The sequence below is a fragment of the Naumovozyma dairenensis genome, chromosome 9, assembly GCF_000227115.2.
Source record: "Naumovozyma dairenensis CBS 421 chromosome 9, complete genome".
NCBI classification, from domain to species: Eukaryota; Fungi; Ascomycota; class Saccharomycetes; order Saccharomycetales; family Saccharomycetaceae; genus Naumovozyma; species Naumovozyma dairenensis.
The window spans coordinates 326,636-351,923 of NC_016487.1; the positions used below are offsets into that span (position 1 = coordinate 326,636).

Consider the following 25,288-nt stretch of genomic DNA (forward strand, 5'->3'; position numbering starts at 1 on the left):
CTAGTAGACTAGTTGGTTACATGTGTGTTATCGCGACAGAGAAAACTTTCCAAAAAGACAAAAAAACGTCAGAGACACACAACATAATATAATATGATAAAATATACTCTACTACAACAAGAGACAAGATTGCAAAATATAATAGAGTAGATAAGAAAGTATGTTAAGGAGATCATCTAAAATATTTCCAGTTATGAAATACAACTCTAGTACAAAGTAGCGTGCGCTAGTGCTAGCACCTTTAAATATATATATATCCATGTATATACACGACTGGGTTGTTAACATCTCTTAACATTCCTTCAAGATCCTCTGTCCAAGGTTTCAATAACAATTTTTATAACTTCTCTTATAAAATTTTAATCATTTACTACATCCTGTCTTCTTCTATCCGGTACGATTTCAAGACGACTCTTAACGATGGACAGCAAACCTTCTTGTAAAGGAAAAATTATCAGAATAAACAATCATCTTTTCTTTATTAGTTTCCTGTTTTCAAAAGCATCCTCAAGTGATGCCTTTGTAATCTTTCGTAAGTTATCTATTCCCATAAGATGGGTTCTTCACCCTTGCAAAAGGTCTCTTTCTTTGCTGTGCGAATCGATATGAGTTGGTATCCAATCTTTATGTAAGAAAACTTTTCGAATCAAAAACGAACCAAAACAAACAAGTGAAAGAAAAAAAATCAGTTCCATGAACAACCATCACTTCATTCGTTCCTATACATCACAAAGACCGTATAGAAGCTCATAACAGGGGGACTATTGACATACACATTAACTCTTGCTTCACTAGTAGCTAGATTAAGATACCCAAGAGAAAGAAAGAAAACGAGTGTGTGAACGAGTGACAGATATGACGACTACACCAGCAATGTCCAATTCTAACTACTTAATCACTGATCCCAAAAGGAAGAAAGAACAATTTGATATCGAAAGCACAGTAAAACGATTCAAACATTTACTATCATTAAGTGGACTATTCAAACATTTCATTGAAAATAAAGCTCAAAAAGATGAGAAGTTCGCCAAAGTTTTGACCATCTTGAATAACGATGATGATTCTAAGAAGAAAAATTCACAAAAGAAAAGAAGGAAGACTGAAAGAGAAGAAGATGCTGAATTACTGAAAGAGGAAGAAATTGAAACCACTGAAGATACTAACGATGAAGTCGGATTCCAATTTAGAGAATCTCCCACTTATATCCATGGTGAGTTGAGACCTTATCAAATTCAAGGTTTGAATTGGTTAGTGTCATTACATACCAATGGGATCGCAGGTATCTTAGCTGATGAAATGGGGTTGGGGAAAACTTTACAAACAATTGCATTCTTGGGTTATTTAAGATATATGGAAAATATTAATGGTCCATTCTTGGTTATTGCTCCAAAGTCAACTCTAAATAATTGGCTTAGAGAAATCAATAAATGGACTCCTGATGTGAAGGCATTTGTCTTACAAGGTGATAAACAAGAAAGAGCTGATATCATAAAGGATAAGTTATTAACATGTGATTTTGATATCGTGGTGGCATCATATGAAATTACCATTAGAGAAAAAGCAGCTCTTAAAAAGATGAATTGGCAATATATTGTCATTGATGAAGCTCATAGAATTAAAAATGAAGAATCATTATTATCTCAAGTGTTAAGAGAGTTTACATCTCGTAATAGATTGTTAATTACAGGGACTCCATTACAAAATAATTTACATGAATTATGGGCACTATTGAATTTCTTACTACCGGATATCTTTTCAGATTCACAAGATTTTGATGATTGGTTCTCATCAGAGACTTCAGAGGAAGATCAAGATAAAGTCGTTAAACAATTACATACAGTCCTACAACCATTCTTACTGCGTAGAATCAAAAGTGATGTAGAAACTTCATTGTTACCAAAGAAGGAATTAAATTTGTACGTAGGAATGTCCTCCATGCAAAAGAAATGGTATAAACAAATTTTAGAAAAAGATTTGGATGCAGTTAATGGGTCCAATCCTAATAAAGAATCCAAGACAAGGTTATTAAATATTGTAATGCAATTAAGAAAATGTTGTAATCATCCGTACCTTTTCGATGGTGCTGAACCAGGTCCACCTTATACTACTGATGAACATTTGGTATATAACTCTGCAAAATTGAAAGTCCTTGATAAATTATTGAAAAAAATGAAAGAGGAGGGATCGAGAGTTTTAATCTTCAGTCAAATGTCAAGAGTATTAGATATATTAGAAGATTATTGTTTCTTCAGAGGTTATAAATATTGTAGAATTGATGGGTCCACAGACCATGAAGATAGAATCAAATCCATTGATGATTATAATTCTCCAGATTCTGATAAATTCATTTTCTTATTAACCACTCGTGCTGGTGGTTTAGGTATTAACTTAACTAGTGCAGATGTCGTCGTCTTATATGATTCTGATTGGAATCCACAAGCTGATTTACAAGCCATGGATAGAGCTCATAGAATTGGTCAAAAGAAGCAAGTGAAAGTATTCAGATTTGTTACGAATAATTCAGTTGAGGAAAAAATCTTGGAAAGAGCAACACAAAAATTAAGACTGGATCAATTAGTCATTCAACAAAAGAAAACTCTGAAAAAGGAAAACAGAAAAGAGGCAAAGGATGCTTTATTATCAATGATTCAACATGGTGCTGCTGATATTTTCATGAGTGCTTCTACAGCTTCTTCATCTCCAACCCCTTCAGCCACTACAAGCCAATCTGAGCCTGATGCAGTAGAGGATGTTGATTTACAGAGTATCTTAACCATGTCAGAAGATAAAACGAAATCCTTGAATGCTAAATATGAGACTTTAGGTTTAGATGATTTACAAAAATTCAACCAGGAATCAGCATATGAGTGGGATGGACAAAATTTTAAGAAACAAACACAAAAAGGTATTATTGACCCAACATGGATACAACCGACAAAACGTGAACGTAAGGAAAATTATTCCATTGATAATTATTATAGAGATGTATTAACTACGAAAAAGGCTGTTACTCCATTACAACCAAGGATGCCTAAACCTAAAGTATTTTACAGTCATCAGTTACATTCACCATTACTAAATGAATTATATGAAAAAGATCGTATGTGGATTGCAAAAAAGACAAAATATGTTCCAACATTAGATGATGTTAAAGTGACATATGGAGAAGATTTAACCAATGCCGAAATGAAGGATAAATTGAAGTTATTGAAGGAATCTATTGATAAAGCACAACCTTTGACAGAGGAAGAAGAAAAATCTAAGCAAGAATTAGAAGCAAAGGGGTTTTCAAACTGGAATAAAACAGAGTTTAGAAAATTCATAACGTTATCTGGTAAATATGGTAGGAATTCCATTCAAGCCATTGCTACCGAGCTAGCCCAAACCAAAAGTGTTCAAGATGTTCGTGATTATGCGAAAGCGTTTTGGGCTAATTTGGATTCTATCGAGGATTCTGATAAATATGTTAAATTGATTGAAGCTGATGAAGAGAAGTTGAAGAAATTAAAGTTACAACAAGAAGCTTTACGTCTTAAGGTATCCAAATATAAGAATCCATTATTTGAATTAACATTAAAGCATCCACCTTCGAATAGTAACAAGAGAACGTTTTCTGAAGAGGAGGATAGATTTTTATTAATTACACTTTCAAAATATGATTTAGGTCGTGACGATCTTTATGATATGATTCGTGATGAGATCAGAGACTCACCCTTTTTTGAACTAGATTTCTTTTTCCAAAGTAGAACTCCGTTAGAACTTGCTAGACGAGCATTTACTCTGTTGCAATGTATCGAAAAGGAGAGTCAATCGGGTATTGTTGGTCCAGAATTCAATGAGAAGAAACCAAAGGCAGTTAAAGGGGAAAAGAGAGGCCCTTCCAATGATAATAAGGATAGGAAACCGGCGATTAAGAAGATTAAATTAACGATGAATCAAAAGATATCTAACGAAGGAAAGAAGGACATAGCTATATCTGAAGAGAAGGAAACAACAACAGCAGCAGAGGATAAACAAGAAATAATGGAAGATAAACAGGAAGTAACGGAAGAAAATCAAGAAGCACATCGAACTGTTGGAGAAACTAACGAGGAATCTCACAAAGAATCTCAAAATGAGGTTGATACCGACACCAAGGAGGAGCACATAGAGCCCAAGGAGGAGCACACAGAGCCCAAGGAGGAATCTACCAACGACAGTAAAAGTAGTGCACAAGGGGTAACGGAAGGAAAGGTAGCCCCTCCAGTTGTCCTTGAGCCATGAAGTCTCTAATTAATAGAATGATCTATAAATCTGAGACCATATATATGTACATATATTCTCTACCGTTGTAGCCCAAGCTAAAAATTATAGATCAATTGATTAATATATTACTCAACCATTTTTCTTTATTTTTTATACGATTCTGCACGATATACGCACATTTTATATTTTTTACTTCATATGTTATTATGCTTTTGCACTGATTACTGACATGCACTTAAATTCATTTGAATATGTAGATTTCCATAAACGTACTTTACCATCGTCACCTGCACTGCTTAATATTGTACCGGTTAGATTCCACGATACAGACCATATTTCTGATTTATGATCATCATGTTCACTTAACAATTCCACACTAATTGAAGGTTGTAAACTTGATGCTTCCTTCTCTTCCCCGTACATAAACGTATCACTGTCATGTTCTCCATATGAAGAATCCTGTGCCGATGATGAGGACGTCTCTGAAAGCTTTTCAGTCACTTTGAAAATACGAAGTTTCCCATCTTTACAACCAGTAGCAATCAGTTGGTACCATCTTCCTATGGAAGGTGCCCAACTAATAGATCTAATCAAACCTTTGTGTCCATTCAACTTTGCAACCACTTGTAATTTCCCATCTTTACCTCTTTGATATATTAAAGCTTGATCTAAGGCGCAAACTGCCAATTTTTCAGTAGAAGAATGAGAGGGACACCATGACAAACAAAAGTCAGATTGTAAATGATTAGCTGGTGGTACAGGTAATACTTTAATTTCCGATGTCAAAGCCCAAGACCTCAAATCTGATGGTTCCAACGCTTCATAAATTCTCAACACACCATCATTACCGATACACGATATTTTCAACCCCAAATGAGGTGGAGCAAACTTAACACAATACAATGATCCTTTAGAATCATTTAACGTACATAATTTATTCCAACGACGGCCAGAACATTCTTCTTGGTCAGGATTCTCTTCCCAAAGTTTGATAGTCTTATCATAAGAAGCTGAAACGATAATGCGCCCATACTCAGGACTAGCCCAATCAAGTGAAACAATACTACTATCATGAGCCTTCCATGAATCACTTAATTGCCATTCACTGGTATCTTTATCTAGTTTGAAAACTTTGATGTGTTGATCTGATGAACATGTCGCGACATGTCTTCCGTAGAAATCGTAAACAACGTCATGGACCAAGTCTTCATGGCCACTATCGAATGGTCTCATTCCATGCATTTTTTGATGCGCTATTATTATCTTATTGTTGTCGTATTTTGATCAACACTTCCAATCTTGTATAGACATCCGTTTGTATCACTGAAACATTTTAATAATAATTTCGATGTCTCGCATGTTTTGACAACTCGCACTCGGAAAAGTAAAGTATCCTTTTGTTATATTGAAGCAACTTCATTTCCAATTTCAATTTAATCAAGCAAGGAAAGGAAAGGAAAGGAAAGGAAAGGAAAGTATTCCAATTAACATAGTATACATACCTTGAATGCTGTCGCATGGCTAATCCTCTTTGAGATGTTTTGTATTCAAATTTTACCTGTGCTGGTCCCAATTACTATGATTTTTAGGTCATCGATTCAGGACCTCGATCACTTTCGTTCTGACTGACGGATTGAAGAATATGGGTAAGTTATCCTACTTACCACATCTATTCAAGGCCATAACTGAATGTGTATTCTCAAGTAGTACATATTGTATTGTAAACAGATGATACAATTTATTTTTACTTCAATTAAGGGAATCATTAGAGTTTAGTAGTAATAGGGGAAACTCTCCTTAATAATCGTAATATGTATACATATGGATATCATCGCAGGACCTGGTATTATGCCAGTATTCAGAGATATTTCAATGGTATCTTACAATTCTTTAATCTCAACAATTAATACCAACAGTTTGAGGGCAAAGATGCTTAACAGGGAACGTACGATCCAAAGTTTTAATGATATCACGCAGTAATTCGCCTAAAGGGTAGTCTCCTCATACACGTTTACCAATCTTTGAAAAATAATCTCTTATGCTATATATTTATTGTTAGAATATATTTCCACTATTACAAGTTCTATATACTTCGCCAGGGCAAAATACCAATGTTTCTACAAACTTGGTATCATTTATAGAAAAAGGGCTATGGCAGTAATCATATGTAGATTGTAGTTACTTTATCTAGTTAGATACCCTACAGTTCCTGATGATTCTTCTTTGTTAACTCATGAAAATAAGCTTCACGTTCCTCTAGCAAATCTTTGGTCCATTGTTTAATTTCTTCAGTTTGAATGACATTAGCACATCCATAAAATTGATCGAGATTTTTTTCACCATTATATTGCTGTTCATATTCAAAACATTGTATTAACATCTCATATTTATCGAGATCCTTTGTATATTTCCCTTCTAATCCAATCCCATTTTCATAAGTTAACCAATCTTCTATAATTTCTTTAGCTGCAATTTCATTATATGGCTTTATCAATTCATTTGCCAAATACTTAACAGTTTCAAACTCTCTATGATGTTTTTCTTCTTTAGTCATGGGATCCATCGGTGTAATATCACCAACTAATGATTCAGCAATATCATGTACTAACGAAATACGAACACATTTATCACGATTAACATTTGGATTCTTAATTAGCATGGACATGACTCCCATTCTATACATGTGATCAGATATACTTTCTGCATTGGTTATACCATTATTTATCCAACCTGTTCTTTTCTGTAGTTTCAATAATTGAGTTATGGAAAGAAATGCAAGGACATGATTTGGATTTCGTTTTGAAAGGATTCTCTTAATTTGTGGAGGAATATGATCTTCTGGTTTCCAACTAGACATTTTTGTTTGAGAATCCTATTTCTTTTATTATATATTTCTTTGTTTATTCTCTTTATTTGATGTAAACTTTTCAGGTTCTGAGTTCAACTGAAATGTACTGCTACTTTGAGATATATACCTAGAATACTTTCAATAGTTGAAGAAAGAGAAATAAGGTTATATCTAAATTTCGAACTTCAAAGACGATGTAAAAAAATCTAAATTTTCATGATCAATTATATTAACCGATATATAGTTTTAAATAGACGATATAATGAATGCAAAGAAAATATATTGATTTATTACCTTAAAAATATTAAAGTTAGGAATGCTAAAAAAGATACAGAATAAGTAATTTATTTATAATAGAATAATTTCTTCTTATAAAATAAAATCGCTTAAGCAATCAATTCAATGACACCACCAGCAGCCTTGATCTTTTCTTCAGCTAACTTGGAGACAAATCTAGCCTTAACGATAACTGGGACGTTTGGAATTCTACCCTTACCTAAGACCTTACCGTAACCGGCAGCCAAAGTGTCAATAACTGGAGCAGCAGACTTGGAAGAAGATTTCAAGTATTCATCTCTCTTTTCTTCTGGAATCAAAGTCCATAATTTGTCCAAATTCAAAACTGGTTTCCAGAAATGACCTTGTTGCTTGTGGAAGTATCTCATACCAACCTTACCGAAGTAACCTGGATGGTATTTATCCATGTTAGCTCTGTGGTGTTGCATACCACCAGCCATACCTCTACCACCGGGATGCTTTCTGTGCTTACCGATACGACCTTTACCGGCTGTAATCAATAATATATATATTTAAATGAGGAAAAAAGTTCATTCAATAATATAAAAATAGTTAGTAAATCTTGCAAAAGTACGTATTTTCATAAACTTAGACACCAGGGATGTTCCTTCTCTTTAAATATCATTCATTTTTTCATCTTCGTTTCTCGTTTCATTACTCTTTATTCACTCCAAGGACTGAAATAAAAATTTGCAACAAGACAACACTATAACGGGCAAAATGTGTCAACAATTGTCTCTAGGAGTCACGATACTTAAATGTAAAATGTAATGCTCAAAATAATCATGAAGGAAGAGTTCATTATTCAATCTCAAAAGGAGAAGAAAGAAACACAAACACAAAATGTGTCATGATTATATGAAAGTATGAGCAAACAAAGACATCTTACATCGAAAAGTGGTTCCATATAGTGGTGCGAAGAGAAAAAAGTCTTTAAAGAGAAGTCACAGCCTTGGTTCTTTCATTCCCTCTTCCAAATGGAACTACATACCTGAGACGTGACCTCTGTGCTTTCTAGTCTTAGTGAATCTGGATGGCATTTTCGATTGATTTGGACTTGGTTATTTTTTCTTTTAAAGTTAAGGATTATATTGAAGAAAAGTACGTAATGAATTTTTGTAATGTTCGTGATATATACCAGATTTATTAATTAGTATTATTCAAGAGAACTTGCCAATGCCCAGAATTTTGCCTTTCCGGGTTTGCGTCGTGCGTCCTTTTTTTTCTTTGATGGACGGAGTTTGTTTTGATATTTTCTTTTAAGAGTAACAAAAATTTGAAGAAAAACGGATCACCAGCTAGCAAATGTACGGGTGCTAAGAATGTACAGATGTTTAACCAGTTACAGTCACAGTCCTAAGTCTTTGTCTTCCGAATATCACAGTTTTTAAGGGAAGTGGAAAATTTGGTCTATTATACTTTTATTTACGCACATGAATAGTGAACGACTAAGTGCCATTAGGTAATAGCTCTGATAAACTTGAGCTAAGAAATAACCTTTCTACCTGACATGACAGTATAGTTTGACAGTGAGAAAAAAAAGAATTCAAAGTCAAAAGTTAAATAGAAGAAACGTTTACATGGAAGATAATACTTAAATAGAGGAAAATGCTGTTAATCACGAAAAACTTACTGGCATGTATACTAGTTTCATGTTTAGGTAGTATACAATTTGGATTCCATTTAGGTATATTGAATGTACCAAGTGAAATTTTATCCTGCTCGGAATTCAAAATCCCTAACGAATTATTACCATACGAAGACACTTGGTTGGGATCGCACAATTTTAAACAATGTATCCCCATGGATGACGAACAATTAGGTATATTGAACGCTATCTTTTGTCTAGGTGGGCTATTTGGATCATATTTTGTTGGAGATTTTGCCGATAGATATGGGAGGCGATGTGCCAGTCTATACAATTGTTTCCTCGGTATTCTTGCATCTCTTCTATTATTTAGCAGTGGTGGATTTCAATCATTATTATGGGGTAGATTCCTAATGGGTGTATCATGCGGAGTTATGATTGTTATTTCCCCCTTATATAGTAAAGAAGTGACACCCGCAGCATGGAAGGGTATATTAGATGTCTTAAATCAGGTGAGTGTAAAAGCTGGTATTTTATTCACACAGATTATAGGGTTAACATTCGATGATTCGTACCGTTGGAGATGGATTTTCTTCACCGGAGCCATGTTATCTCTCCTGAATATGTTCATGTGGTTAAGAGTAGACGACTCACCAAGATGGTTATTTTCGAAGGGATTTCGTAAAGATACAGAAAGAGTGTTATTTGAACTTTTAGGAGGAACTTACGACGAGGCAAAGAAAATAGTGGATGAATGGACTCGAGAAGCTGAATTACAAGCTAATATGAATAATATTGATAATAATGGAGGCTCAAATTCCAATTCTAGTCTCATATCTGGTCCTTCATCAATGTGGCAATATCTTAGGAATGATATTTATAAGAATCCTCGTCGAATTATTGCTATATTACTGGTAGGACAACAGCTTTGTGGGATAAATTCATTAATTTTTTATGGTATCAGAGTGATCAATCAAGTGGATCCTAAACATTCCATTCAAATCAATATTCTATTGTCTTTAACGACATTACTTATAACCTTTTTGACTTCTATTATGATTGCCATTCTTAATCGGAAACCATTACTTATCATATCTACTATCGTAATCATAATTTCATCATTATTTATGAGCGTTGGAATTAATGAGAATAAACCATTGTTATTAACTATTAATATATTCCTCTATAGTATTGGATATGCCATTGGACTTGGTCCATTACCATTCGTAATAATGCAAGAAGTCTCTACACCTGTGGATCAAAAGATGGGGACAAAATATGGGACCGCTTGGAATTGGATTGGTTCCATGATAGTTGGGTATATTTTCCCTGTCTTATATGATATACTGGTTGGTCATGTATATACAATATTCGCCATTGTAAGTATATTATTGGCCTGTCATATTTATCAGGGTGTTCCTGAAACGAAAAATAAAAAGAGCTTCTTAGAAATGTGGAGTGGTTATTAGAGGTATAGCCCAAATATGTACGTTATACATATCAAGTATATGGTTTTAAATCTGCTTTAGCTCATTTTAGATACAAATATATGCTTTAAAAAATAGCAAAATCTATTACAATTTTTTTAACTTCGGTACGTTTTGGTTTAACAAATCTTTTTTTTTGGTATATTATTTAAACTACACAGAATAATGCGTTGGTATATTGTTCATGTTTTTTTTTTGTTTTCTTTTGGATTATAATGATATTGATATAAGTATTTGAATTCTTCATTGTCTCAAAACATCTTCAATGAATTTTCTGTAGTCAATTTGACCATCACCATCAATCTCAATCCCCTTCAACAGTTCATCGACTTCTTCATCAGTCAATTTTTCCCCAAGTCCAGTCAACATATATCTTATATCACCAACAGAGACTTTACCAGTATTTTCCTTATCAAAGACTTGGAAAGCCTTAATGAAATCTTCCACTTTACCATTAGTAGTAGCGTCCAATTCCGCTTGGTTAGCCTGGACAAGTTCAGAAATTTGTTCCAAAGTCAAACTACTACTAGCGTTACCATTAATCAGGATATCATTGACTTGTTGATTTGTTGGATTGTATCCTATAGCACGTAGATAATCACCGAATAATTCTTTAGAAATGGCACCTTGTCCCTTCTTGTCGAAGAGCGTAAATATATCCTTGTTGTTTTTGGTTATAGTAGACATAATTTGAGAGTACACGTGGTAGTCAATTGATTTCCGTTTCTTGTTTCACAACCTCGAGTGCGAGGTTGATTGATCCAAATAGATGTTCATATATTTGTGTTTACTTGTTTATACTTTACATTTTTCGAGATTTCTTGTTTCATTACCGAGAGCTTCAAATCGCTGTAAACGGCATCATCCATTAATGTATGATTGAAACAACTCATTAGACTATTAAGAATGACAACTAGACAGGAACCAATCAGTAAAAGAAGAAGGATTCTATTTAAAAGAGGTTTTTTGTATTGAACTTTTTTATCCTGCATATATCAAGAAACTATATATGCCCATACTTATCCTCCCTCATTAAGACGATTGGCTATGTTACTGTATAGATCGACTGTTCAAAAATCTCGAACATTAGGAATCCTATACCAGAATACCATCAAAGCAATTCCAAGAACAAGCTCAACCAACTTCACTGTTTCTCCACTGGCAACTCCTGCTCCAAGTATCGTCGGACTAAGATTCAATAGTGGTTATGGAGGAAATTCCTCGTACAAGAAACCATATTATAATAAGGGGAATAACACCAATAAGAGGAAAAACAATAGCGATCGGGTATTCCAACCAGCAGCAAACATTCCAGAAGATTCTCCTGTATACAATGAAATCTACGCATTTGATGATTGTGTATTCCAAACATTGAATGCATCTCGAACTCCATTATCATACACGAGATCTCATGACCTAAATGATAGACGAACAACAACTACGTCAAATCCCTTATTTTGGGATTCTTTAAATAAAGGCATGCATCTTTATGAAACTTTGTATGAAGCACCAGAATTTGGTGGTAGTAGAACTTCTAAATTGGTTCACCTTTTGCATAACGGGTTAAGAATCAATAGACGTGATAGAGTTCAATTAAGAAAGAAACCTGATTATGATTCTAATTCGTTCAGTAAAGAGATGGAAATATTCCTTTGTAATTCGTTAAGGAGGATCGCATCAGACTTAATTGAGAATAAAATTAAGATCTATCCATATGGTGCCATGCACCTGTTAACCGCGTTCATTGAATTGAAATTGGATGATGAAGCTATCAAGCTATGGAAGATCGCAGTGGAGAATGAAGCTTTGAAAGACGTCTTTCTTGAACCTTCCGTCATTGGAGTTATGCTACCTAAATTGTACGAAAATGGTGCTAGTTATGCAGAAATTAAAAACTTGTTCGAGGTAAGTTCTAACATGAAAGAACACCGGTTGCCTCATGCAAATTTATTTATTGGTATGATAAGGGCTTCTTTGATGGCCAATGAAAATGAAGCTGCTTTGGAAATATTTAGAAAATTATGTGAAAATGGTACAAGTAATAAAGAGAAAAGTCTATCATTTGGTTATATGATGGAAGGCCATTTATTGTTCATTGAATGTTGTAAAGATATGGGGATGGCTAATGAATTTTTCCAAAAAATCATTGATAAAGAAATGCCATACGCTGTAAAATTACAAGTTTCTTCTTTAAACAGGTACCTGGAAAATATTTGGAATCTGAAAGAGAATTTTGATGATGTATATAATGTTTGGTATAAGGCAGTTAATTATTATCAGTTGGAGAATACTAATGTTGGCATATTTTCATCGTTGAATAATACTTTCTTTAAGATTTTTTTCCAAAAATTCTCCACTGATAAAGTGGAAGGCTTCAAAAGATTAAATCATATAATTAAAGTGTACAATGATGTGAAAGGTGTTGATGAACCATTTTTGAATAATATCTTGTCGAAATGTTCATTGTGGAATGATCGTAGTATTTTCGATTACGTTGAGAAAAGTTATGAATTATATAACATTCCAAAGACAATTGTGACGCATAGAATATTTCTCAAAGTATTAGGATCTATTGATGATGTTACAACGGAAGAGCTATTACAAAAATGGTACAATATAATAAATAAAGAAGATCAAATAGGTCAACAATTCATTTCTAATGCAGATTGGTCTGCATTAAGAGACGCAACAGTGGGATGGACAGCTTCCAAGATGGCTTCCCCCGAGAATGAAAACATTTCCAAAGAAAGAGATGTCTTATATTTGAAAATAATAAAGAAATTTGCCCAATTCCGTCGTGATGATTCTCAAATTAGAGCATACACTAAGTATCTCGTAGCATCACCAAATTTCTCAACATTTGCAGAAACACTCGAGCAATTTGATAGAATTGATGCTTCAGATATCATTGTTCCACAATTACACAGTGTTGAATCCCATGAGATAGATGAGACAGCATTAAAAAGGTTGATTATTTGAAGGAAATTGAAGTATAACTCGTATAATATCATCTATCTCGCTTGTAAATAATCTTTAGGCTCCTTCGAAAATGAATCGGTTATGAATGGACTGTACTTTACATATTATTTTTTAAAAGAGTGTATTTTAAATATTCAAGGATTGCGCTTTATAGAAAAAAGTCTTAACCGTTTTTGTTCTTAATGTTTGTTTTCTTCATATAAGGCGTTATATTGTCATAATATTCTTACTTAATTTTCTGGTAATAATTTATACAAAGTGGATATTAGCGATAGAAACAAATGCAGATTTATATATAAGAGAACCCTAAGAGAAAATAAATCTAAATTGTGCTAGCATTTTTCCTTGATTTCCCTTTTATAACTGAAAAGATTGGTACAATTGCTTAAGTTTAACGAACAAATTGAGAGATGGGTATATGTGCGAGTAAGACAGACTCTCCAACAACAACAACAACAGCTACTACTACCACCAATACAAATAAACCAGTACAAAGAATAAGACCTAAGCATAACAAGAATGCTGAGGAAACTACTAAAGGAACTAGGAAAAAGAAAACAGTAGCTGCAGTACAAACGAGTGGTACTAAGCTAGGCGCTGCGACAAATGATGATGATGATGGTGGTAAGTTATCACCGAAAGAAGCTGCAAGGTTGGCGGCAGAGAAACGTTTCAAAGAAGCAACTGAAAAGGAAACCAAAGGTGAATTGGGTAAGAAATTAGCTAGTGAAAGAGCCAAGACATATAAAGCTCATGTTTTGGAAGATGCTGAGAAAAGGAACTTGGAGAGAGAGAGGGAAAATCTAACGTTCGATTAATGCGAATCTTTTGAGGTATTCAAGTTGAATTCCTTAATAATCAAGTAAACTTACTACTAACCGGTTATATTATTTGTAATCTATTCCTAACTAGGTACACATATACATCGCACCGACTACGTGATAAGCCAGAGAAATCTCTTGTTTGAACGAACGCTGTTAGTATATATAAAGGTTTAAGATTATGCAATAAGATTATAAAAGGGTTGAACCCAATCATTGGGATGTCTCGATACTCATACTTGTTTGAGGAAGGAATAGTGTTATATATATACTGAGGACTATACTGGGACAAGTTGATACGGTAAAACGCATATCTTTCCTTCACGATTTGTCGCTGCTACCAATTATAACAAACATATATATAATATGTAATAATAAATAAAAGTCTCCGCTATTCATTACTCGAAAGCCTTTAATCACCATGTAATAAACTCAAATGTGTCTTCCCGGTACGTATGTAGGTAACTGACCTTTAATACGTTATTGCTGCTAAGATCTGCGCTGTTCGTAAAGTGGAAAACTCTGAGACAGTAAAAGAGAAGTTCTATGGTGAATCTATTAAATAAAACATTCAGAATAAGAGTAAAGGGCTGATTATATGAGGAAACTTATAACCTGATTACTATAGACCTTTTGAAACACCCTCATAACTTCAAATGAACCGTATTATCGACATCACTGGAGAAACCGCTGAGATATCGCTACCTATAGTGAAATTTCCTCCATTATCATTAACTGCATTACTAGTGGAAAAGGACCCGGTAGTATGGGCGCATTTATTAGAAACATATGTGGAATATTTTGAATTCTTGATGACCAATAATAATCTAGAACAATTAGATGCATCAACGTTCGATCATCTTTGCATTTTCATCAGAAGTTACATTCATGAGATGGCTCTGAACGTGGGTAATTTGGCCAGTCTTGGTATGAATCATGACGTTACGGAACAATCATTCAAATTAAGGTGTTGGATATTCCAAATGATTAAAGATTGTGGGTTGTTACATCTACAAATTTATGGGGAGACACTATGGGATTTAGTTAAATTATTTGTGGAGGAGAATCCTGTTTCCGTACGATCTTTGATCGACTCATCATTGAAACCAAAGATTAATACACAGAAGGCGCAATTGAATAGGATACATCAATTACAACAACAATTGAAACATATTATAGAATCTGGGAATTTTACAAGAGTGGATTTGAAAGCGTTCCAAGCTTTGTTGAGTAAGAAGTCTCTGAAACCAAATAAATTTTCTGAGCAATTCTTGACACCTTCATGGGTCGAAACCATTGAATTGCTGTGGGCTAAGGGTAAAGGTAGAGCGAATGTGATTGCTAGACAATTATTAATTACCACTTTATTGTCCGTTCCAGCAAAGTCCATTGCTAATGTTATGAAAGAGTTAGGTATAAGTGATATCGATACACTATTGTTATATCCTTTACTAGGTTGTATCTTAATAAATGAAAAATTCCAAGCAAGAATACCTAACTTATTATCAACAGTTGGGTTCCTGAACGTTACAAACAATGACCAAACAACAGATGACAACGTTGATTCTATAAACGATGACTTTCCCCAGGATATCAATAGCAATGAAGCAGAACCTTTCCAAATACAAATTAAACAAGAAGACTTGAATGCATTAGGTGAGTTGTTCCCAGGCTTATCGAATTATCAAAAGACTGTCCTATTACAGAGATACGATTCTAATGTTGAACTAGTAACGAATCTTCTGTTTGAAGATCCTTCCATAATCGATAATATACCACAAGTGAATCCTTCTGAACCTAAAGCTGTTAAAAATAGGCAATCAGCCAAGAAAATTGTTTCATTAGATAAAGAGGATGAAACTCAATCAGAATTAGAATTAGATACCAACCACATCAAATCAGCATCGAAGAATGAAATGGCAAGTATAACGAAGAAACATGTCCCAGATGAATTACGTAATAAGACATTAACAAGGGCGTTGAAATTACTTTATGATGATGATGAAGACGAAAGAGATGATACATATGATGAAGCAGAAGTGAATCGTTCTAATACCAAGATTGGATTAGACACAGATAATGATAACGACGGAGATGTTGCTGAAGAGACCTCGCAACAAACGAAAAAGACTGCAGCAAGGTATGACGCTATTGAAGGTTATTTATGGCAGTTATTGAAAGAGGATAAATCATTATTTGAGAGATCTAAGAGAGGTTCGAAAGTAAGGAAGGATATGAAACAACAAACTAACTGGTCTGATGAACAAATAGAAGGTTGGTCGCGTATGTTGGAAAGATCTCCTCAGAGAGCAAGGATTCTGGAAGAGAAGTTCATGTTTAGAGGGAATAAAAGATCAGGAAAGACATCGTTTGTACAAAATAGAGATCAAGATACGGATCAAGAACTGCCTTCTCGAGGACCATCATGGACGCCAAAACAACAAAGTAATGCCAAGAATAATCGTGATCATAATAGAAACTTGCGGAAGAAGGCAAATAATAGTACTGATAAAAAAAGTGAGGAAAATAATGGTACCAAAAGTGATAAGAACAAGGTCCAGCAGGAACGTAAAAATCCTGACACTAAATCTGATACCAAGACTGAAGCGAACACTGAGAATGGAACAAACAAGAATAAGAAGAAGAAGGCCTCCAAATCTAGTCATAATAGAAAATCAGGATTTAGATAGGCAATGGAGGGTGTATTACAGCTCCATTTGCAGGGAACTAGAATGTGTTCACAACAACAACACTTCCATTTCAGTATTACTTCACTGAACCCACCACAGATCTCGAACTGTTAAGATGCGTGGTGTCTGCATTACCCGCCCGAGAAACGTGGTAATGAAGTAAAGGGGGAAGTTCCCAATAATAAGAATTTACAAATTGGATAGATAGATAAATAGATAGATAATCGATAATCATTTCTTTCTGGTCTCTATTTAACAAGTTTAGTCAGTGTTTTTGTCAACGTATATATATAGTAAACCAAATTTGTTATAGATATTAGTTGAGAGTCTCCTAATGTCATTTCAAACAACCGATAAATCAGTTCTAGCTGCTTTCAAGCTAGTCAAAGCGCCAATTTATTCCCATTGTTTCTCCAATGATAGATCCCTATTAGCCATCACATGTGAAACAGATTGTTTAATCTATAGAATGAATGGAGCCAATGCTAATCCTAAATTAGTGGCTACTTTATCTAACCATGATAAAACTATCACCGCAGTCGATATCTCTATCCATGGTCGTATCGTTACTTGTTCTCAAGATAGAAATGCATATGTTTGGGAACCATTAAGTGATGGAACTTACAAACCAACATTAGTCTTATTGCGTATTAATAGAGCAGCCACCTGTGTAACATGGGCACCTAATGGGTATAAATTTGCCGTTGGGTCAAGCGCTCGTATCATTGCTGTTTGTTATTATGAACAAGAAAACAATTGGTGGGTTTCTAAACATATTAAGAAACCTATCAAATCTACAATTAACTGTTTATCATGGCATGCAAATGGTGTCCTATTGGCATCAGGTGGTACCGACGGTTATGTTAGAGTATTCTCTGGGTTTATTAAGGGCTTAGACACTAAGGAAGCAGTTGCTGGATCCGTCTGGGGCACTAAATTCCCATTCGGTTCTTTAGTGAATGAACGTTATCATGGTGCATATGTTCATGATGTTAAATGGCGTAGTAACATTGAAAAAATTGCTTATGTGGCTCATGATGGTACTTTGAATATTTTTGATTCACAAAATGATTTACAATCTGTAAATGCTCCAGATGGTTTACCATTCAAAGCCTTAGTTTGGATTAATGATCACGAAATTATTTGTGCAGGTTATTCATGCCATCCTGTCTTATTTGCAGAAGCAGCTCAAGGTTGGAAGTTTGCCAAGAATTTAGATAAAGTAGCTGATTCGAATCAAGCTCAAATCTCTACACATACTACCGGTACTAGTGTGGAAGATGAAGATGAAAATCCAACTTTTGGAATGTCTGCTTTGAAGAAGTTTAAAGAATTGGATTTGAAAGGTAAAGTTTCTGCCAATGTCAAAGAAAGTGCTCATGAAAATGCTATTTCAGAATTAGCATCATTTGCTGAATCTTCAGGACAAGTCACCCAAGTTTCCTCATCTGGATTAGATGGTAAAATCGTCATATATACTATTTAAAGAATAAACCCTGCAGCTATAAATATGGATATATAGACTACATTGAAAATAGTAATGAAATGAATATTTAATATTAGAAGTGTGTAAGGAGAAAATGTTAGAATATATCTAACAGATATATGAAACAGATAATGTTGCTCTTATGGGTGCATTTACATCACTATGTACCTATCTCTTCTTGTTCATATGATTGCCTTTTTCTTTCTCTTGCATGGTTATTCTAAATTCTTGAATTCATTCTTCTTCTGAAGTATCAATGAATAAACACTCCCCTTCAATAATGTACCAACAAGTCCCAGTTTGACTTCAATTTCCCTCATTTGTTCTAAGGCTTGTTCCGGAGAGATATTACCACTATCCCTTTTAGTTGTATTCAAATCCTTGATTGTATTATCGAGAGACTGAAGTGATCGTGCAAGGTGTCTATATTTTTCTAGAACATTTTGTTGTAATGGAGTTATTTCTTCCGACATTTTTTTCAGATATTTAGTTTATAGAATGTGAATATGATTTGATTGAATATCTAAACTGAATATAAAATATAATAAAGTTCCATCTACTTTTCTGCTTATTTTTTGGTTCATCTGAATTGATTATCCATCAAGTTCGTTTTCTTTGAAAACCGATTCCACAACTTTTCATTTGAAATTCAAACAACTTGGAAAATAAAAGTAGCATCATTGACAGTTGAACAAGACAAACTAAAAGAAACAATAAGAAGGAAGTAGAATAACAAATCACCAGGTACTCTCCATTATTAATGACACAACAGCAGCAATCATATACTATTTGGTCTCCACAAGATACAGTGAAAGATGTTGCTGATTCGTTGGGGTTGGAGAATATCAATGCTGATGTTCTCAAAGCATTAGCAATGGATGTGGAATATCGTATCTTAGAAATCATTGAACAAGCTGTAAAGTTCAAAAGACATTCAAAGAGAGATATGCTTACTACAGATGATGTAGCGAAAGCTCTAAGAGCACTTAATGTTGAACCATTATATGGATACCATGATGGGTCAGCTGAAAACAAAAATGTTTCATTTGGGAAAGTCACCACAGGAGGTCAATCTATCTACTATTTGAATGATGAAGAAGTTGATTTGGATAAATTAATTAACGAACCGTTACCACAAGTCCCTCGTGTACCAACTTTCACTGCACATTGGTTAGCTGTCGAAGGTGTCCAACCAGCAATTATAGAAAATCCAAATCTAAATGACATTCGAGCTTCACAACCTCCATTTGTAAGAGGAGCAATAGTGACAGCTTTAAATGATACCAGTTTACAAACATCTACCACCTCTAACGAATCTGCAATGATAGTGTCAGAAAATAAAGAGTCAGATCATTTCTCCATTGTGAAACCAGGTCAAAATACAGAAGTGAAACCATTAGTTAAACATGTTCTATCCAAAGAACTACAAATATATTTCAATAAGGTCATTGCTGCATTAATAACAACAGATACAGAAAATCCAGATGCTCAATATATGAAAACAGCGGCCTTAACCTCTTTAAGAACAGACAGTGGTTTACATCAATTGGTACCATATTTCATACAATTTATTGCCGAGCAAATTACACATAATCTCTCGAATTTAGAGTTATTAACAACAATTTTGGAAATGATTTATTCGCTTCTAAGTAACACATCTATTTTCCTGGATCCATATATTCATTCATTAATGCCATCCATATTAACATTACTATTAGCCAAGAAACTCGGTGGTACATTAACACATGATACACCGGAAGAACTTCATGAATCCCTCGAAAGAACAAATGCATTACGTGATTTTGCTGCTTCTTTATTGGATTATGTGCTTAAGAAGTTCCCACAAATTTATAAATCATTGAAGCCAAGAATTACAAGAACACTTTTGAAAACATTCTTGGATACAAATCGTGTCTTTGGTACATATTATGGTTGTTTGCGTGGTATATCTGTTTTGGAATCAGAGTCCATTAGATTCTTTTTGGGGAATTTATATAATTGGGCAAGATTGGTTTTCAATGAACAAGATTATACGTTGGAAGATTTAGACAAGGAGAATTTTTTCGAAAATAATAGCAATAAGAAATTCTCAAAGGAAGAAATCGAATACCTAGTAAATACAGTAATTAATGCTATATGTGTGCTGAAGAATGATTTGCCGGATATCTATTCAGGTAAAGACGAAGAAGTCAGTGAAGAGGATAAGAAAAAACTGGTAGAACGATGTGGTGTTACTATAGCAAGCTCCATATTAAAAAGAGAAGACGCCAAAGCCTTAATATGTGCTATATTCTTTGGAGAGAAAGTAGAATAAAAAAATGCTAGATGTCTAGAAAAATAAATTAAAGCATTATGTAACGTTAATATAGTTGATTATTCATTAATCGATTTGATATAGTCTATTTTTAAATTGTTATCATAGAAAGATATAAGTGCAATGGATGACATGCATGAATGGTAAATAATAACTGAGACTTTATGGGAAACTGAGTCGTAAAGTTATAGTCACAAGTTTCATGGTGCAAATAACCGTCTCCTGGTCTTCTTTTTAGGAGGACTTTCTACGGTCGAGCCCTGTATTTGTGGGGCTTGCATAGACAAGTTAGTATTCAATGGTGACAGTTTGGGTTTGTCAGCAGGAGTCTTTATTAACATACTATTATTGATAGGGGATTCTACAATTCTATGTAAAGCCGCTCTCTTATTAGGACGCTTTTCGTCCCGTTTCACCTTAGGTGTCGCCATGACTTGTATTTCGAATGGATCCAAATCTGTTTGTTCTTCTTTTTGAGGTCTGTTTTGTTGTAAATGTTCAATAGCTGAAAAGGTTTTAATTGCTTTACGTCTTCCTACCCTTTTAAATGATTGTTGGTTTTGCGGTGAGGATATATTCCCTCCAGCCATTACAGATAGAGACTTCACGTCGATGCCTGTTGCCAATTTTCTGTTTACGCTAATTTTCCTACTTGCTGAGGATTCAAGTTCTTTGACTGATAACTGTCGTTTTTGTAAATTATTCATTAGAATATCGGATTTTGTTCGAGATAATAAAGATGGTTTCCTTATTGTTTGGGAATCGGAAGCCAAGAATTCACTTAAATTGGAATCTGTTCGTGAATTTAGTAAATCGGGAAGGTGAGATCCAAGTGTGGATTGTCTTACAAAGGCTGGTCTCGGGATTCTCATCTGTGGGGAAGATGGCACTGAATTATCTATCGATGATGTTAGAGAACTTCTTCTCGAAGCTACTTGTGTCTGCGATCCGGTTGGAATATCATATGGGTCCACAATATAGTCTTTGACAGCTTTCGTAAAGGTAGGTTTCTTACTTCTTAAGCTTGGTCCTCTTAGTTTAGATGCTATGAATTCTACAGCATTTGGTGCTTTCTTGGAAAAATAAGGGATCAACACATAATTTGTAAATCCAATGGAGGATGATTCCTTATTTTTATCTAGGATAGATTTTTTCTGCTCTTTAATTGGCGGAAGTTCATCGGATTCTGGTTCGCTCGCTTCGGTTTCAAGGATGACTTCTAATATATTTAGTTTATCCAAATACAAATCTAAACATTCCAAATAGTTAAAGGAGTTAGGTTTTGTATGCTGGATTTTTTTGTTTTCTTGACGTTTTGATCGTATAATTGATTTCCTTGCAATATTTAAAGATCTTTTTTTTAGTTTTGCCTTGTATTTCTTTTCAAAGTTTTTAAAATTGTTATCAAGCTTATTCAAATAAATCAGTTCTAAAAGAAAAATGATTTGCAACTTGATTTCCCTCAATTTTAATATGAAGGCCAAATCTGTTAAAAATTCCTTCTGTGCTTCTATGCTCTTGTTTATGCTATATTTTCTAAGACATGCATCTCTGTGTTGGAGAAAAAATTGCTTTTCCGTAGATATATTATCATTTATTAAGAAAGTGGTACCATCATGATGCTTATCGAAATTTGTTACTTCCAAAGTCATGTCGGATAGAATTTTTCTATATTCCTTTTGGTAATCGTCCTTAAATGCTGCCTTGCACATATTCTTAAAACGAACTAAATTTGACTTAACAAAATATGCCAATGGTATGTGAATTAGAAACAAACCTTCATAGTATTTATTCTCTAAATAGCTTCTCGGATCAGGTATTTGATTGTTCGAGTTTGTTGAAGAGGTTCCGATATCAGGAGGCATCATTTGTAATTTAAATGTTTCTGCATCTGGTGATAATTCTTTCGTTTTTTCTTTACATGAGGCAAATAACGCTTTAACATCAATAATGTCGGTCAATTCCTTCTCATTGTCTTCTCTACTGCCAACTGGAAGCGATGTTTGAATATTATCTAACACTTTAATATCTTCAATATTAACATCCCACTGGACATAGTAATTCTTATTGAAATGCTCTAGTAAATAATAGGACAATTCCTCATCTTTGAAGAGGTATTTTGCCCAGAAGGGACCGTTTTGAATCGCATCAAGCACCGGTTTTGTTATGTCATTTATTTTCAATAATTTTGTGGTTTCAGATTTTAAAAGAAGGCCCTTTGGAATCGTCGTGATAAAACCAGCAAGTGACCATTTGTCCATTGTAAGATGGTCTTCTTTTAAAACTGAACCTATAGATAATAGGAACCTCTGTTACTTGAATTCTAGACGCATTCATTTGAATTTGTTTTTTCACAGCTATAAAATCTAAATCATGATAAACAAATTACCGTTTCGCATTCCCGAAGCGCCCATATTAAAAGATCATCATCTTCTAAGGCCATTTAGTGAAATAGTAATGGTGAAGATCGATACAAGATGTCAAGTAAGAATTGATAGAATCTTAAAAAATAACCTTAGCGGAGGCCATACTTCGAGAACAGATAGGGCACGATAATCCATCGTATTTTTATCATATCCATGTGACGAATATAAACATTATGGATATTATGCATGAGTGTCTTTATTATTACTAGTTTTATTTATTCTAAAAGTGTCTCTATTATATTAGTATGATTCCCTTTTTCTTGGAAAACATCCTTTCATATAATTTAATCTATATACTATACTTCCACTTCCAATACATTTTTTAATACTATATATCATGTTTGATATAGTTTCTTCGTTGAGTACTTATTCTGTCCAATTCAATTTTGTTGCTTATCAACATGATGGCAGCTTGAGACCCCATACCAGTTCCTCTTATTGTAAGTTTTCTTTCCGTTGCTCCCTCAACTGAATCATCAATAATTATGGAACACCCTGTCGTTTCTTTAATTGAATTTATATGCTTCCCCTCTTTACCAATGATATTACCAACGTAGTTTTCGTCGATGTATATTTCTCTTTTAACAGATGGCAAATGAGAAGATGGAACTGACATATTCGGAAACGAGTTATCAACAGTTCTTACATGAGGAATTGAAAAACTAGGAGTAAACGATGTTGCATTGGCTGCATTGGCTGTAGTGTACATTACGGGAGTCATTAGAGGTTGTTGTATTGGTATTGGAGATTCGACTGACATCATCATCACTGGCTGCCTACCGGATCGTTTAGTACGGTACCCGTTGTATTTATTGTTTGAGTGATATTGATAAAATCTTTGCGGTTGGCCACCAAAGGAGCTGTTATATGAGGAATTGGGAAGAGCAGAATACATTGGAGTCGGTTGATAGAAAATTCCTCTTTTTTTCTTTGATACTTCTTTACAATTCAGTAAAGTTTGTCCCATATAGAATGTGGCAATGTGGATGGCATCCGGAACACCCGTTACTGTCAATATTCTATCATTTGAAGGTACTAATTGGTCCCTAGATGCAGAAAGTTTGGCTGCACTCAAATCTTCAATCTCCTTCAACCTCAGTCCGTGTTTGCCGATTATGTAACCTATCAGGTGGTGAGAAAGTAGGAGGTTAATTGTCGTAAGAACTTTCGAAGGTTTGTCATCGTCGACAACAACGCTACTGGGCTCGTTGTCAGTACCATCATTAGATGCAGTAGTAGTGCTTTTATCGTTCGTAGTACTTATCACTCTTGCAATCTGTCCGCATGCCTTTGCAGCATTCTCGCAACTCCCCTTTATATAAATGACACGTTCTGGAACGCCTCTGATATTTTCAGAAACATTGATTCTAGTAGAAGTTTCGTTTTTAATTCGAGAAATAGTTTCACCTCTATGGCCTACAATCAGTGACGCCTGTTTTACCGTACATAACAATCTTAAAAATACAAGATCATCGTCGTCCGTTTTATTGGAGTCATCTTCATAATTCGTGACTTCTTCTTCTTCTTGGTCAGTTGTTTCGGAAACTTCATCATGGGAAACACTTAATTCCTTCTTTTGTATCTCCGCAATATCATCTAATGCTACTCTTTTAATAGCAGCTTCGAGCTTTTCCTCGACAACTTCGTCTTTCTTTCTCTTAAGTAAATTGGAGGTTTCATTAACCATTTCGTCAGTAACCGTACTCATTATATCTTTTTTTATGAATATTGTGTTTATTTAAAAGATGATCCTCCGAATATTACAAAAAGAGTAACTTCCTCTTGATTCTGGTCTTCGTCTACTGTTTCTTAGGGTGAATTAAGTTATTATCTTTACTGTTCTTTTCGTTCGATGGAAATATATTTAATGGTAATTTTGTCGTTGGTTTTGGGCTATTTATTTATTTGAAGAAGGAAAGCTGAAATGTTGACGATTCGCGATATATAATGCGGCGCCACATAAATATTTCCCACTGTGAAAAACATCTAAAAATGTGTTACGACAGTAAATCTACTTATTGTAATATCATCGATACAAGTAATTGGGCCAGACCGAAAAGATTTTAGGTTAATTTCTTATTTAATGTCAATATGAATATATAATTAA

General features: G+C 34.2%; 14 protein-coding genes across 14 annotated transcripts; 7 read left to right on the plus strand and 7 right to left on the minus strand.

Annotated features, from left to right (window-relative positions):
• Positions 1-855: 855 nt before the first annotated feature.
• Positions 856-4,263, plus strand: NDAI0I01350 (uncharacterized protein; the record flags this gene model as incomplete). Its single annotated transcript, XM_003671899.1, has 1 exon — positions 856-4,263. One exon carries the CDS (start codon positions 856-858, stop codon positions 4,261-4,263), a length of 3,408 nt encoding a protein of 1,135 aa, XP_003671947.1.
• Positions 4,264-4,449: 186 nt separating this feature from the next.
• On the minus strand, positions 4,450-5,487 carry SEH1 (Seh1p; the record flags this gene model as incomplete). The annotated part of the gene is made up of 1 exon (XM_003671900.1): positions 4,450-5,487. One exon carries the CDS (start codon positions 5,485-5,487, stop codon positions 4,450-4,452), a length of 1,038 nt encoding a protein of 345 aa, XP_003671948.1.
• Positions 5,488-6,445: 958 nt separating this feature from the next.
• YGK1 (5'-deoxynucleotidase) lies at positions 6,446-7,102 on the minus strand (the record flags this gene model as incomplete). The annotated part of the gene is made up of 1 exon (XM_003671901.1): positions 6,446-7,102. The coding sequence occupies one exon, from the start codon at positions 7,100-7,102 to the stop codon at positions 6,446-6,448; it is 657 nt and encodes a 218-aa protein (XP_003671949.1).
• A 377-nt stretch (positions 7,103-7,479) lies between these two features.
• On the minus strand, positions 7,480-8,430 carry RPL28 (60S ribosomal protein uL15; the record flags this gene model as incomplete). The annotated part of the gene is made up of 2 exons (XM_003671902.1): positions 7,480-7,880; positions 8,382-8,430. 2 exons carry the CDS (start codon positions 8,428-8,430, stop codon positions 7,480-7,482), a joined length of 450 nt encoding a protein of 149 aa, XP_003671950.1.
• Positions 8,431-8,998: 568 nt separating this feature from the next.
• Positions 8,999-10,447, plus strand: VPS73 (putative sugar transporter; the record flags this gene model as incomplete). Its single annotated transcript, XM_003671903.1, has 1 exon — positions 8,999-10,447. One exon carries the CDS (start codon positions 8,999-9,001, stop codon positions 10,445-10,447), a length of 1,449 nt encoding a protein of 482 aa, XP_003671951.1.
• A 261-nt stretch (positions 10,448-10,708) lies between these two features.
• Positions 10,709-11,152, minus strand: MLC1 (Mlc1p; the record flags this gene model as incomplete). Its single annotated transcript, XM_003671904.1, has 1 exon — positions 10,709-11,152. The coding sequence occupies one exon, from the start codon at positions 11,150-11,152 to the stop codon at positions 10,709-10,711; it is 444 nt and encodes a 147-aa protein (XP_003671952.1).
• A 360-nt stretch (positions 11,153-11,512) lies between these two features.
• On the plus strand, positions 11,513-13,444 carry RMD9 (Rmd9p; the record flags this gene model as incomplete). Its single annotated transcript, XM_003671905.1, has 1 exon — positions 11,513-13,444. One exon carries the CDS (start codon positions 11,513-11,515, stop codon positions 13,442-13,444), a length of 1,932 nt encoding a protein of 643 aa, XP_003671953.1.
• Positions 13,445-13,854: 410 nt separating this feature from the next.
• Positions 13,855-14,262, plus strand: NDAI0I01420 (uncharacterized protein; the record flags this gene model as incomplete). The annotated part of the gene is made up of 1 exon (XM_003671906.1): positions 13,855-14,262. The coding sequence occupies one exon, from the start codon at positions 13,855-13,857 to the stop codon at positions 14,260-14,262; it is 408 nt and encodes a 135-aa protein (XP_003671954.1).
• Positions 14,263-14,921: 659 nt separating this feature from the next.
• Positions 14,922-16,955, plus strand: CUE3 (Cue3p; the record flags this gene model as incomplete). Its single annotated transcript, XM_003671907.1, has 1 exon — positions 14,922-16,955. The coding sequence occupies one exon, from the start codon at positions 14,922-14,924 to the stop codon at positions 16,953-16,955; it is 2,034 nt and encodes a 677-aa protein (XP_003671955.1).
• Positions 16,956-17,289: 334 nt separating this feature from the next.
• Positions 17,290-18,441, plus strand: ARC40 (Arc40p; the record flags this gene model as incomplete). The annotated part of the gene is made up of 1 exon (XM_003671908.1): positions 17,290-18,441. One exon carries the CDS (start codon positions 17,290-17,292, stop codon positions 18,439-18,441), a length of 1,152 nt encoding a protein of 383 aa, XP_003671956.1.
• A 215-nt stretch (positions 18,442-18,656) lies between these two features.
• On the minus strand, positions 18,657-18,914 carry DAD3 (Dad3p; the record flags this gene model as incomplete). Its single annotated transcript, XM_003671909.1, has 1 exon — positions 18,657-18,914. One exon carries the CDS (start codon positions 18,912-18,914, stop codon positions 18,657-18,659), a length of 258 nt encoding a protein of 85 aa, XP_003671957.1.
• A 287-nt stretch (positions 18,915-19,201) lies between these two features.
• TAF6 (TATA-binding protein-associated factor TAF6) lies at positions 19,202-20,755 on the plus strand (the record flags this gene model as incomplete). Its single annotated transcript, XM_003671910.1, has 1 exon — positions 19,202-20,755. One exon carries the CDS (start codon positions 19,202-19,204, stop codon positions 20,753-20,755), a length of 1,554 nt encoding a protein of 517 aa, XP_003671958.1.
• A 200-nt stretch (positions 20,756-20,955) lies between these two features.
• On the minus strand, positions 20,956-23,016 carry SLD3 (Sld3p; the record flags this gene model as incomplete). The annotated part of the gene is made up of 1 exon (XM_003671911.1): positions 20,956-23,016. One exon carries the CDS (start codon positions 23,014-23,016, stop codon positions 20,956-20,958), a length of 2,061 nt encoding a protein of 686 aa, XP_003671959.1.
• Positions 23,017-23,509: 493 nt separating this feature from the next.
• NDAI0I01480 (KH domain-containing protein) lies at positions 23,510-24,889 on the minus strand (the record flags this gene model as incomplete). Its single annotated transcript, XM_003671912.1, has 1 exon — positions 23,510-24,889. The coding sequence occupies one exon, from the start codon at positions 24,887-24,889 to the stop codon at positions 23,510-23,512; it is 1,380 nt and encodes a 459-aa protein (XP_003671960.1).
• Positions 24,890-25,288: the final 399 nt, after the last annotated feature.